Source organism: Merops nubicus, unplaced genomic scaffold, assembly GCF_000691845.1.
Source record: "Merops nubicus isolate BGI_N331 unplaced genomic scaffold, ASM69184v1 scaffold10161, whole genome shotgun sequence".
Classification (NCBI taxonomy): Eukaryota; Metazoa; Chordata; class Aves; order Coraciiformes; family Meropidae; genus Merops; species Merops nubicus.
In genome coordinates, this window is record NW_008586217.1 from 81,452 (window position 1) to 94,383 (window position 12,932).

At 46.5% G+C, this 12,932-nt stretch overlaps 1 protein-coding gene across 1 annotated transcript; it reads right to left on the reverse strand.

Annotated features, from left to right (window-relative positions):
- Positions 1 to 340: 340 nt before the first annotated feature.
- ZC3H12D (zinc finger CCCH-type containing 12D) lies at positions 341 to 10,270 on the reverse strand. The gene is made up of 6 exons (XM_008948577.1): positions 9,888 to 10,270; positions 5,207 to 5,346; positions 3,975 to 4,209; positions 2,107 to 2,213; positions 456 to 1,366; positions 341 to 424 (listed from the first exon to the last, which is right to left on the reverse strand). The coding sequence occupies exons 1-6, from the start codon at positions 10,268 to 10,270 to the stop codon at positions 341 to 343; spliced, it is 1,860 nt and encodes a 619-aa protein (XP_008946825.1).
- Between the last annotated feature and the right edge of the window lie 2,662 nt (positions 10,271 to 12,932).

The following is a 12,932-nucleotide window of genomic DNA, read 5'->3' on the forward strand; positions in this document are numbered from 1 at the left end:
ATAGATTAGGACTTTAAAAACACATCTGGCGTTTCAAGGCATTAATGAAGAGCTATGCCATCCTGAACCCAGTCACCAGTGTGGTTCTAATGCCAACAGCCTAGTTACCTTGAGCCCTACCATTCAATTCCATGGGAGACGTATGAGATTCCACTGCAGCGAGTGGCAGCTTTTGTCTTGACTTGGTGCCCTAAGCAACACAGTTGGTTGATGCTTAGACTTGTGTTCCTGGAACAGCTGTCACCCTTACTATAAAGCCCTTTAATAACACTTAAGCCTCAGAGTAGCATCTTTTTGCCCCCGTACTTGTTCCTGTTGGGAAAGGTTTGGTCTGGAGGCTTCACAAGTTTCTGTGCCTTTGAGTTGGTGAAGTCAAGCTAGCAAGGTCCTTAATACCGGGGCACAAAGCCATGACATGGTTCACCTCGCCCTAAGGGAGAAGTATGTGTGTTTGCTTGCTGGGCAGAGGGTGACCTCGCAGCAGGGGTGGGCCAGTACTCACCATAAGAGGCATCGTGGCGAGCGTGGGCTTTCTGGAGGAAGCCCAGCTGGTCCCTGGAGTCTAACAGAAAGGGCTGTGGTGGGGGCGGGCCGGGGAAGCAGCGCTGCTGCTGCTGCTGCTGCGGCTCTCCGTACAAGTGACGCGGGCCAGGGAGAAGAGCTGCAGCCTGCGGCAAAAGGGGGTGCTGCGCCTCCAGGGCCCCTTTGTGCCGACCACCATCAGGGACATAGTGGCTCCTCTGAGCCCTCCCGTGCAGGCCACAACACTCCTGAGGCCAACTGTGCACTGGGCGCACCCCGCCCCACGCAGGTGGGAGCACTCTTTGCTGGAAAGGGCATCCTGGTAAGCAGGTGTGGTCCAAGCTGTGGGGGTGACGAAGCGAATATGGGTTGAGCTTGAGGTCACCACAGTGATGAGGGCTGTCTGTCAACTCTCTGTCATGAGAGGTATCTGTGGACCAGTTGTAGCTGTAGGTGCCATCACTGATGGATAGCACTGACATCTTCTCCAAGAGAGGCTGGTCAGGCAGCGGCTCTGGCCATAGCAACTGCTGGTTCAGCCCCGGGTCAGAACCGGGGCTGCTGGCCCAGGCAGGGGGCAGGTGCTCAGGACAGGTCCCCTGGGGCCACCGTGGGTAGCAGGAAGCCCCCGCACAGCCGCCGGCTTCTCGTAGCATTTCTGAGCAGGTGTCACGGGGCGCAGGCTCCCCTCTGGTCCTGTACAGCAAGTGGTTACACTTCTCTTTCCTCAGGCTTAACGGCACCTTGATTTTGGCCCTGAGCTCATCAGCAACTGAGACCTGAGCTTGAAGTGGTCTCTCTGGATGGTAAAATTTACATTTATTGCCATAGGTGCATTTTTTACCTGAAAGAATGAAAAAAAAAAAGAAATCAAACAGGAGGTTGTCACTAACAAAGCCCCACACTGATTAATGCACGCATCACTTCTCCCCAGTGCTGTGCATTTGCAGGGGCATGGGGAGACAAACAGCAAAGAGGGGAAGTGCTGTTTTCCAGTCCACTACTTTTGACCCCAGATTTAGATACTGCTGACCTAATATTGCAGGGTGAAGCAGCAATGAAAGCAAGCTTCTGCTATTTTGGACGTGTCTGGAATTAATGTATGCTCCAGTTGCTGCACTGAGTGGGCTGGAAGACCAGCTGCTACACAAGGTTGCTGTAAAATATGGTATAGGGCTTTACCTCTGAGAAACCTGCACAGTGCTGGAAGGCTGTTGGGAGGGGAGAGAGGGTAGAGTTTGGGTGGCCTTTCCCAAGTGCTGCCGTGCAAGTCCATGCTGCAAAGTGAAATATGTGTGCAGGCTGTGGGCAGGGGATCAACATGGCCGGAGTGCCTGGTATGGGTGCTGTGTGCAGGAAAGGATGGAGGAGCCAGAAGCAGCTGCTGCCTTTGCTGAGGCCAAAGCCACTTAAGCAGAAGAGGAAAAAAGTATCATACATTTAAGCAGCCCTGACCCAAGTCCCTGCCACACAAAGCAGGACAGCACATGGCAATGGCACTTGCCCTCTGCCAGAGGAAAGCGCCGCTGCGAAGCAAGGGGCAGGAGGAAGAGGGGTGGCTTCATGGCATGGGGAGAAACCCACCATAGGGGCAAGACTGCCATTTTGGTTCAGGAAGCACTGGCTTTTTGCTGAGGAAGTTATTAAGAGTGGGTCCATGCCGGCCTAACGGATCATCAGGAGGCATAAACCTGAAAAAGGAAAAAGCCACAGGGATAATAAAAATATCTTAAGCTTTTGGAGCTAAAGTGACATCACAGTTTGTGGCACAAGCTTCAGGCAGAAAATCCTTGTGCTGTCTTTGTGGCCTGGCCTTCAGAAGTCAGGCTGTGTGACTAGACACCATGCCCTCTTGTCTGCCAAGGCAACAACGCTTCAGCTTCATGTAACTGTTTTTTCCTAATAACACAAAACAACTGGAAAGGCACAGTGCCTTGGCACAGCTCTGGCCGGCCAGCAGCCCCAGCTGTGGCATCATCACTTGCTTTGTCTCTGGCACAGCCACAAACTCTCTGTGGTGCCAGCACTGCGATTCTCACCCTCAGCTCCCTTCCACAGCAAACTCACTTTTCTCTTACCAAATACTTTTAGGAGAATGAGGATTAAAATGCCAGCAGTCAATTCAGAGCTACAGCTACTGATGGATGTGGTGTGGTAAACAAGCCCAGACTTGGTCAAGGCTTCACTGAAGGCTTCCTGCTACAGGGCCTGCAAAATGCTCAGGCAAAATTGTTTATTCTTCTATGCCAGTACCTGAATGTCATGCTTCAGGAAGAAAATTAATTAGCAGCTCTGGATTTGCTTGCAAATGAATCTGCACTGTACCCATCCATGGAAAAACTCTCTGTCAGGTGAATGGAGTCATGGGCAGAAGGGGAATGGAATTTGGTTATCCATATAATGGGACTGAAACCTCCAACTTCAGACTGTTATTTTAGAGAGTTTAAAGCTGTGCAAGAGGGTCCTGCTGGAAGTATTCACCCAGGCTTCACGGTAACAGCTAGACCTTCTGAGAGAAAGGTTCTGGAAAGGTCTGGCAATCCCTATGTGAAATAGGAAGGAAAATATCAAATAAATATTTGTAACCCAGTAGTAGCTCTAGGGAAGAAGCTTGGTGGTAGATGGAGATAATGTATTGGGACTTCAAGAATTAGAGTGTGCTGATGTGCAGCAACTGCATTTCTGTGAACAACATTATGGGGAAACTGAAACCCAGTGCCAAGGAAAATGAAACCCAGTGCCACCCAAGTTTTTTAGTGGGAGAGCCAAGTCTCCATCCTGACCCATGGAGAATGATGCTGTGTGAAGCGACTTCTCTGCTCACACTCATCCATGCACACTGGGTGTCTCTGAGTGCTTTTCTCCAGCCAAACTGGTGGATAACAAACAGTTCTGCTACTAAGAAACTCAGGCAAGGTTAGGATGTACAGACTGAGAATCACACAGCTCAGCCTGCTGGGCACAGTGCAAGTGTGCTAATGAAAACCTTCCTCAGTGGGGATGGTTAAGGGCCAGAGACACCAGCTTCTCATCTCTCTTCTTCTAGAAAGTTATGTTTACAAAAGCATAGGAAAAAGTGTTGTCCTGCCTTGTAGGGGAATTAAAAATACTGCCAATTAAAAGTAGCCTGCCTCCTCTTACAGATTTAATTCTGTTTCTTATAGGAAATAGAAACTGAAAGATGCCAGGCCTCGGTACCTTTAGATTGGAAAGAAGCCAATCTGGTTGCTAATGCTGCTATTCAAACAGAGAAGTTCATTAAGAGTGACATGGGGAGTTTAAGACCAAAGCCGAGGAAGCAGGAACTAAAGAAACAAGATAAGAAAAGTTGTGGTAAATTCCTTTCAAAAAAAGGCTTGTGTACTCTGCTGCTGGTGAGAGGTGCTTTGATGTTGGAGCTGACTTTGCCCGTAATGTTTAAATTCACGACTGTTCAACAACAACTGTCTTACCTGTTACTGACAAAAGAGTACATGAGTAGTCGCTGCTCAATAAACCATTTCCACTCAGGGTTTTCGTTCTGGAGATCCCGGTAATGGTCATTGGAAACAATGACTCCATCTCTCTCATAAGCAACTTTCACTATATAGCGATCATCGTAGCAAACTACCCTCTTGCCTTTCACCTTCCGGGACGGGGTGTACACAAGGATCGATTGCTTTTCAAGTTCTTCAAGAATGTGCTGATCTGGTGGCAGAAATAAAAGAGGGGAAAAAAATATTTAAGAAAGAGGAATTGATTAACTGATGATGACCAGGTATCAATCATGTACTAGAAAAATACAGGAATCTAAAGATGGTTCAGCACTTTAGGCAACTTAGAGTGGTGGCATTTTCAGATGCACCAATATTTGGTGGTTATTTGGCAATTTGAAAATTACATCATTTACAAAAGCTTGTGAAATTTGAGACACCTTTTGATGTTGAAGTCTTAACTGTAAGCATATCGTTTCAATTCTACACCAGAGGCATACTGAAGTGGCTGTAGTGCCCTTTTTTACCCTGCTAGATGCTAGAAAGCTCATAACCAGCCCCACAGGAGTTTTACTTGGAGATTAAATGTATCTGATAAAATAAATTTGCAAACCCACTTCTTTTGCTGCTACTGAGGACGCTCTGACTTCTTGTCATTCCTGAATCCTCAGCCACCTCATCTGCAGACACCAAGGTACGGGTACAAATCTGGCAGATCTATTTCCAAGCAAACTGAATCTTGCCACCCTCTACAAATTTCAGCTGGTGCAATTCCTTGTCCTGGAGGAGGAACCCACGTAGCTCCTGTATCAGGACAATAGGCTAACACATAACAGTCATGCAAGTAGTGAATGTTTCAGATACTTCTGCTTCTGGAGAATGTGTGCAACAATGTCGTTGTCTCATGGCTGGCCTTAAAAGCTCTGCAGACTGATTGCAAACTGGCAAACTCTTTCTTTAACTCAGCTGGCAGCAATTTGTGCTTGTAAAGCAGAAGGCTCAAAGCAGTGTGACAAAGCCTGGTAGGCAGTTTTAGCTGCTAGGCAGGAGTGTGCCACAAAAAATTAATAGCTGATTTAAGTGATGGAAACCTGATATACAACTTGCACTGTGCTTGTCTCTGCAGGGCAAAACTCTACTGGACTCTCCACACCCCTTATCTCCAAACTGCACCTAATGGTTGCCAAATTATGCCCAGGATGCTGACCTACCTGCAATGGGACTGTCTTGTCGAGGTGGCTCCTTTCTCCAGAGTGGCACAAAAACCTTGATGTACGTGTGTCCCCTCTCTCGAAACCAATCCACTGCCAGCTGGATGCCCCAGCAGGAGAACACTTCTTTGTTTCCATGACTATAAAAAAAAAAAAAAGGAGGAAGATGAAGCAAAGCTTTCAAGAAGTATAGAGTTCTCTTTAACTGAGCCAGGAATGAAAAGGCCAACTAAACAGCTTATGTCTAATTTGCCAGTTTCCAAGAAAGCAACCTGGCAGAGTGTCCTGGCTGGACAGATCCAAACACCTCCTCTGGCAGAACCAAAAACTTATCTGATGCAGTTTGGATACTTAAAAACAGAGGTATCCTATCCCCTATTTCTATGTCCTGTCTGCAACCCAAATCTGTTGCTTCCATCTGTGTCAAAAGCACCAGCAAGACCTTAGGCTGTTTCAGACCCTTCTCATGCCTTGTCTGATAATGGTTTGAGGAGTGAGGTTTTCTTCCAGCACAAGCAAAAACCTAGGAGGTTCTCCTATGAGAAAAAGAATATGGGAATTTTCTTCTGTGGTAACAATGATATTAGTTATTTTAATGTCTGAAGTGGCTGCAAGTATGTTCACAGGTCATTCAGCTGCTGACCTCTTTTGGAAACAGGAGTCAAACTATGGGGTGAAGTACCCCTGTAAGAGTCAGGATGGGAAATACAGAGAACCTAACTCAAGACACCAAAAACAAGGACAAGACCTCAGTGGAGACTGTCACAGGCACCTCAGGCCCATCTTTATCTTGCCCTAGTTGGTGGATTTTGTCTTCATTGCACAGAGAGGTAGGAAAGCCCTAAGACAGGTGCTGTAGAGGAGTGTAGGCAAGGCAGGTTCTGAAGAATTATCAATATTCAGATCAAGACATGGAAAACAATCTCAAGAAAAACAATTAGAAGTGATATCCTTGCTGAGTTTCTCTCCCCCATTGACATGTTTTACTGCTTGTAAATAAATTATTTAAAATCTCTTATCTAACTTTATCTCATTTATCTAAAATCTCACTACAGTGCAGCATATGTGTAAAGGAAGGTAATTTGTTAACTACCTCTACACAAGGAAATAAAAATAGACTCCAAACAAAGTCCTAAAATGGATAAATGCCCTCATAGTATCCACAGAAACTTTGCCTTTGTGTTTTGAGCTTTCTGGGTAATATCATCACAGCACCACTCAGGCTTTCACCTCTGCAAAAGGTATTTGCAGTTACTATACCTACCTGCTGTGATCAGTTGAGAATGAAGCTGCAGTCTTCTTAAATGCTTCTCACCTCATCATCCCCCAGGGATTCATCTGCCTACACCAGCCTCATAACCCATAGCCCATGGACCATACCTCATCTGTCATAACTTAGTCCCATCTCTCTCCCTCCTGCCAGCTACAGGCTACATTGCACTTGGGACACAGATCAGCAGGGCCCACCTTTCAGAAACTGAAGCCACAGTTTGCCCTTGCTGTGTTTCCAGCAATTAATCCATAATTAGCATGCAGTGATTCCTTTTTAAATTGTGCAATTCCAAGGCATTTGAGAAGAAGATTAGTCAAAACAGGTGCTTTTAAAATGGCCCCATATCAACCTGGTCATTATACAGCATCAGCCACATCTTTGGCCAAAGATGGAGCGCCTAACACGGGACTCTGCTGGCCTAGGGAAAGGCCCCTGTACCTGTCACAGCTTAAAAACCAGGTGTAAGTGCAGGGACTAGACTAGATAGGCCCCTCAGGGTGCCATGAAGAGGGCTGTGACAACTCCCTTCTCCTATTAACACAACTCCATTATATTTTCCATGAGCCTTGGTAAACTACCCTGCCTGGTTCCCATGGGTTGTCTGGCAGATGGCTTTTTCTGATTGATTACATCTGATGGAAATGCAGAGTGTACTGAGCTGCTTGACTAGTACGACTGGCTGAAGGCTAGGTTATTCTCCATTTAGTTTCTATGGATAGGCTGATTGATGACTGGAGACTATCAGCTTGCTTGCATTATTACCCTGGGGCACATACATCCTTTTCAAAACCTTGCACACCCCTGCAATGGGCCCTCAGTGCCAACTCTGAATGCCCCAGAAACACCTATCCTAAGACAAAGATATAAATGTGTGAGATATTTTTCTCCACACAGGCAACTGCCTCTCCAAGCTTCAACTTTTCAACAACTTCATCCCTAAACTGCTGCTTCTCCTGCACTTCTGTGGTTGTTGGTGTTGACGATGAAGTTTTTCCCAGCAAGGAAACCTAACATCCTTTTCCACTGACTTGTGCAAACAACCCTTCTCTGTATGACAGCAGCAAACCAGAAAAATTTAAACAAGGCTACCGAAAACACTCACCAAGCCTGTCCCATTAGCCAAAGTAAATGCAATTCAGCACCACTTTGAAAGGCAGCCAGGGGAGGAAAGCAGCTCCTTACAGGCTGCATTGGTTCAGTATGAACAGAACTGACAAGTTCAGTAGTCTTCTCCATCATCTAAGTTGTCTTTAGCTTTATCAAGACAGAGGCTGGGGATGTCTGAGAAGAGCTGTAAAACCTTTGGCTTTCTAAAACTTAAAAGTACTTTACACTCCCCTAATTCCTTTTAGGATGAGGAATGCACAGCAGAACACTAGCCTTCAATAGTCTAGCAGGCAAACATCTCTCAGACTCAGAATCTGGAAATTATTCCTCAAAAGGATGTAAATTGTACATGCCAGAAGCACCTGTGGCTTCTTGAAAACCCATTTATGTGGGCATGTGGTTTAGGAAAGCAATATGACTTGCTTGCTCAAGTCATCTGCAGCACATACCTGTAATGATGTTTGTTTTAAGTAATCTCTAGCTAGCAAGCTCCCATGCATGGGCTGGTGCAGCAGGATGATCTTGGAGCTTTCCCAGAGTATTCCAAGCTCAAAACATGCACTATCTCATTAGCCACCAACCCACTGTGGGCCTCCTGCTCAGTGGGAAAGGTGCATCTTCTACCATCTTGGAAGCAATGCTGGTCTCTGCCTTGTCCACCTCTGCCTGCTCTAAAACAACCCTGGCAAACTGATGAGGACAAGGTTGTGCCAGGAGACTGGAGCACATAACCAGCCAGAGGTAGTATTGTCCTAACATGACGAAAGGGCAGGTGCTCATCTCAGCCACTCTGCCTGAATGGGTGCTCCTTTCTATTGCAGAGTGGCAAGAACGACACTCTAAGAAGAGTCTAGGGTGAAAATACAAATGGGAGCAGAAGATCCTAATACCTGGCTACCAAGCTCATGGCCCAGCCAAGGCTTAGTGATTTTGCTTTGTTGTGTCTTTCTCACTCCTCCTGAGCTGCTCTGAGAAACCCATTTTCAGATGGGATTTCTCCTTTCACCCAGGAGATGGCATAATTTGCTTAGTCTTCAGTTGCTCTGGATGTGCTTGCCCTCTCAGCCCTCTAACCAGAGATGTGTGTTCTCATTTCACCTCACACCAAAGCTAATCCAAGGGGGAAGCCCTCCTCCTCTGTCCTGTCCTAACCTGCAGGGATGGGCTTGGACCTGCTGAGTGGACATGGAAGTTAACGGGGGAAAATGGTGGATAGCCAGCATGTCCTGGATCTCGCCTGCCGGGACCTCTGGCTGTTTGTATTGTTTGGGTAAACAGAGGTCATCCCACTGCTGTCTTTGGACTTTCCAATGACATGAACATGCCAGGCCCCCTGTCAGCCAGAGTGCTCTCACAGCATCAGACACTGCTTAGGAAAGGTAATGGGCCAGGATGGGTTCACACACACAACGATGGGACCTCCAGAGATCATGAAGTCCAACTCCCCTGCCAGAGCAGGACCATCTAGTCTGGGGCAGGTCACACAGGAACGCATCCAGACAGGTTCTTAAAAGTCTCCAAGGAAGGAGACTCCACAACCTCCCTGGGGAGCCTGTTCCAGTGCTCTGTGACCCTGACAGTAAAGAAGATCTTCCTCATGTTGAGGTAGAACCTCCTGTGCTCCAGCTTGTGACCATTGCCCCTTGTCCTATCACAGGGTACAAATGAAAATAGGTTGCCCCTTTCTTCTTGACACCCAGCCCTCATATATTTGCTGTGACATTTCCCAGAAACAGAATTCATTAAGGAGGAAATGAGACTATTCAATACAAGTCAATTATCAATTTCCTGATCTTTCCATAAAAATGAAGCCAAACCAAAAACCAACACAAATATACAAGTTTGGAACATTGTTGGAATTTACTTGCAAGTCAAAACAGTGCAACTGTAATTATGTAAAGAACCACAGTCACCTATCTCTATCTGTTCATCAGTTTTTCCTGGAAACAGCTCTGCATATACATTTAGAAATCCTTGGTACCCATTTGAAAAGGCAGGGAAACATCAAAGGTGAAGTAAAAGCTGCTGAATCATATGGCCATAAACGTTAGTGGTTAGCTAGCTGTTGGCTTACAAAAGGTCAAAAGGCAGAGCGAGCCAGTGATTGGATTTGGCGTGCATATCTACAGCCACAGAGAGAGCAGGTCCCTAGGAGCTGCCTCAGCCAGAGAACAGGAACACATTGCACATCAGATACACCAACTCACCTCTCACCTGAAGAAAACAAGTACTTCTAGCAATCCACTTTAAAATTCAAAAGCTTCAGAGGGACAGAGATCCCTTTTAGGAAACAGAACTTACCTCATTGCAACGTTGCTGCCATCGATCACGATGGGTCTCAAGTAATCGGAAGAATCCCCTCCATCCTCTCCAAGCCACTTCGACCCTGATGTGGTGCTACACGATCCACGGGCAACAAGTTCTAGGGGGAAAGGCTGAGCTTGGCTCTCCAGAGCTTGAGGTTTGCTCCCCATCCGAATCAGCTCTTTCAGCACATCATCCTCCAGGGCCTCTTGACCCAGGTTCTCCAGCACTTTGCAGATGTCCTGCTTACCGTAGCCCAGCTTGCAGAAGAAATCTAGCTTGCTCTGGTGCTCTTCCACCCCAGCCACAGAAACGTTTCCAGAGCGTGGTGGTACTGGTTGGCTAGCAACCGAACTGGCCAGGGCCATCTTAGCAGGCATTTATGTGCCTTTAAACCCAGCGCTCCAGTCTTCCCAGCCTTGTCCAACAGGCATCAGCTTTAGGGAGGGAAAGATTAGGAACAACAGAACACAAACATTAAGGTAGAACGTGCAATCTCGGTTATTTGCCTCTTGCACAGCAAAGGGACTCTCTGATCAGCTGCCTTCTTGCTGCAGAGACTGTCCAGTCTTCTCTCAGCATTGAGGAATTTCTCTGGTCCGCTCTTACTTATAAAGGCGCTCGCCTGTCCCATGCAGTGTCCCCCTCCGGGCGTGGTTATGTCAGACAGGTGTCATCCTGCTTCACGATCTATGCAAGCCCGTCTGCACACACACAGGCTGCATGCGCAAATTCGTCCCTCGGCCTTATCTCACAGGAAATGATACAAGGGACGCTGTAACCGGGGATTTTCAATTTGCTCAGTGTGGTTTGTGAGCCACAGATAAAAATCTGTCGAATGTTGTTGGATGAGCTCAGATGCCTTAGCAACAGTATGGCAAATTTCAACGAGTAATTTGAGGAAATGTTTGCAAAGTAGCTGAGAACTCTGAACTTTTTCTTTTTTTTTTAATAGTTTTTCCCAGTATGTGCTTGTCTTTGTAGACACAGACATACATTATGAAATTCTGTCAGTCATCTGTTCCAATGATGCCTGACTTACTCCTTTCGTGTTATTTGCTGTTTCATTGAGTACTTTTCTATTCAGTAGAAGCAGCTTGATTTTTGAAAGCTGTCAGGGCAGTTGTGGGAAGCAGGCAATCTGAAAAGCGGTTTCAATTTCACTTGTAGTTATTGCCAAGAGAAACTGGTAATTCAGAAATGAGTGTGCAGAGGTAGCAGAAAGCTACTTCAAGCTTCTCCAGAACTGTACTGTTTACATTTCTGGTCTAGCCAGTAAATGGAAGTGATGGGCAGAGTACCCAGGCATACTCAGAGCTGCTTCAGCCCAACGAGCATGATGACAGAAGGGCATACACAGTGACCACTCGTCGTCCACCAAGCCAAATATTGTTGGTCCCTGTTGCACCGAAGCTTCTCGTGCCACATCTCTGCGATTATTGGTGCTACCTGGATAAAAGCTGTGCCTGGTTCATCTACCCATGTGTAGGATGTAAGGGAGGCCCTCTTCCCTCCACCCGTTTGGGCCAGAAAATGATGCAGAATTGACTGACCAACTACCATGACAAGCCCAGAGCATAATCACATTGCACCCACCAGCTCCCTTTCCCAGCCTGCCCTGCATGCCACCAGCCTGCTGGCCACTCCCTGCCCAGCATTGGGCCTCTCCACCAGCTCAGAAGCCAAAACCACTGGAGGAAGGCATGGAGGTACTGGAGAGAGGGAGATGGGAGATGAGTCTGAGTGCAGCTCCTCCCTCAGGCATTAAGAGGCCCCCAGGGCTGTGGGGAAGAAATCCACATTAGGTTCAGTTAATATAAAAGCGATTAGTTCAGGAGGAAAACCTGATAATTAGTTATAACCCCACTTAATATAAATTTGATCTTTACTTTTCTACATAGCCTTATAACTTTCAGGTATTCTTCTATGGAAGAAATCTAGCACTCTGTTAACAGTGACAGATTGTGTCAGTAGAATAAAAAATGTCTGGAGTATGACATATACATAATGGAAAAGGAGTTGCCATGTGTATTTTTCCATCTAAACCAAAATATTTCTTGTTTTAGCCAGTGAGCTTGACTGGTTTTCCTCACAGTGCAATCCACAAGTGTACCAGTTTTTACATCTGGTCCTGGTTTTGAATCCATGGGCTGAAGATTAAAAGGTATTTGCCTATTTTTTCATCACTGAAATGGTTTCTCAGCTTTGAAATCCCTCGTCTCTGAACGGAAATCCATTAATGAATGTTTGTACCTGAATACAGCTGTAGCTGGCACAGTTGGGATAGTGATGTAGCAAACCCCACTTCCAGGTGTGCTGTCAGTGGCTCCAAACACTTAACATGTAATACTTCATTTCGTTTTATGTCTAGATTATTTTAATAAGTCATTATAATTGAAAAATTTTAGTTGCTATCTCTCCTCATGTTGAAAAGAAAATATTTCATACCCATTACTATTATTTTTTAAACCTGTACTTCTATCTATTCTGATGCTTTTTTTAAATATCAGAGCAATTTCCAACATCATGTTGTGCTGTGTATGTTTGTCCTGGGTTTCACTGAAAAGTGAGTTCAGTCCAGAATTTTACCAGAGAGCTTTCCAGCCTCAGAGGATGCAGAGGCCAGGCCAGTCTTGCAGTGTGCACCTTGCAGCCCCAGCAGCAGCAGCAGATGCAAGCAGGTGCTGGTTGAAGGCTGCTCACCACATCACTTCCCATCCCCACCCCAGGGAGCCCCAAGCCTGTGGTCCACATCTGCCTAGTTTGCACGCTGGCAGGCAGAGGCAGCACTGGCAATGCTTGGCCCTTCTGTGCAGCTTTGTGGGGAGCACTGAGCTCTGTGCTGCTGCCCGGGGCTGGTGCCTTGCAGTATCAGCCATCAGCAGCAACATGCTACTTCTGCAAAGTTCACCATGGGATTTCTGCTGGGCCACAGCCAACACTGAGGTCACCCTTCTAAACAGAGAATTAAAGGATAATAAAATCACTAGCTTACGCATTAGTAAGCAGTTAGTAGCATGCCCAAATCCAACAGGTCAGTCA

Excerpts from the sequence above, each read along its gene's own strand:
- ZC3H12D (XM_008948577.1), bottom strand. The coding sequence starts at position 10,270 with ATGCCTGCTAAGATGGCCCTGGCCAGTTCGGTTGCTAGCCAACCAGTA. Across the intron at positions 5,347-9,887 it reads GGCAGCAACGTTGCAATGAG|TCATGGAAACAAAGAAGTGT; the intron begins GTAAGTTCTGTT and ends TTTTTTTTATAG. Across the intron at positions 2,214-3,974 it reads TACTCTTTTGTCAGTAACAG|GTTTATGCCTCCTGATGATC; the intron begins GTAAGACAGTTG and ends TTCCTTTTTCAG.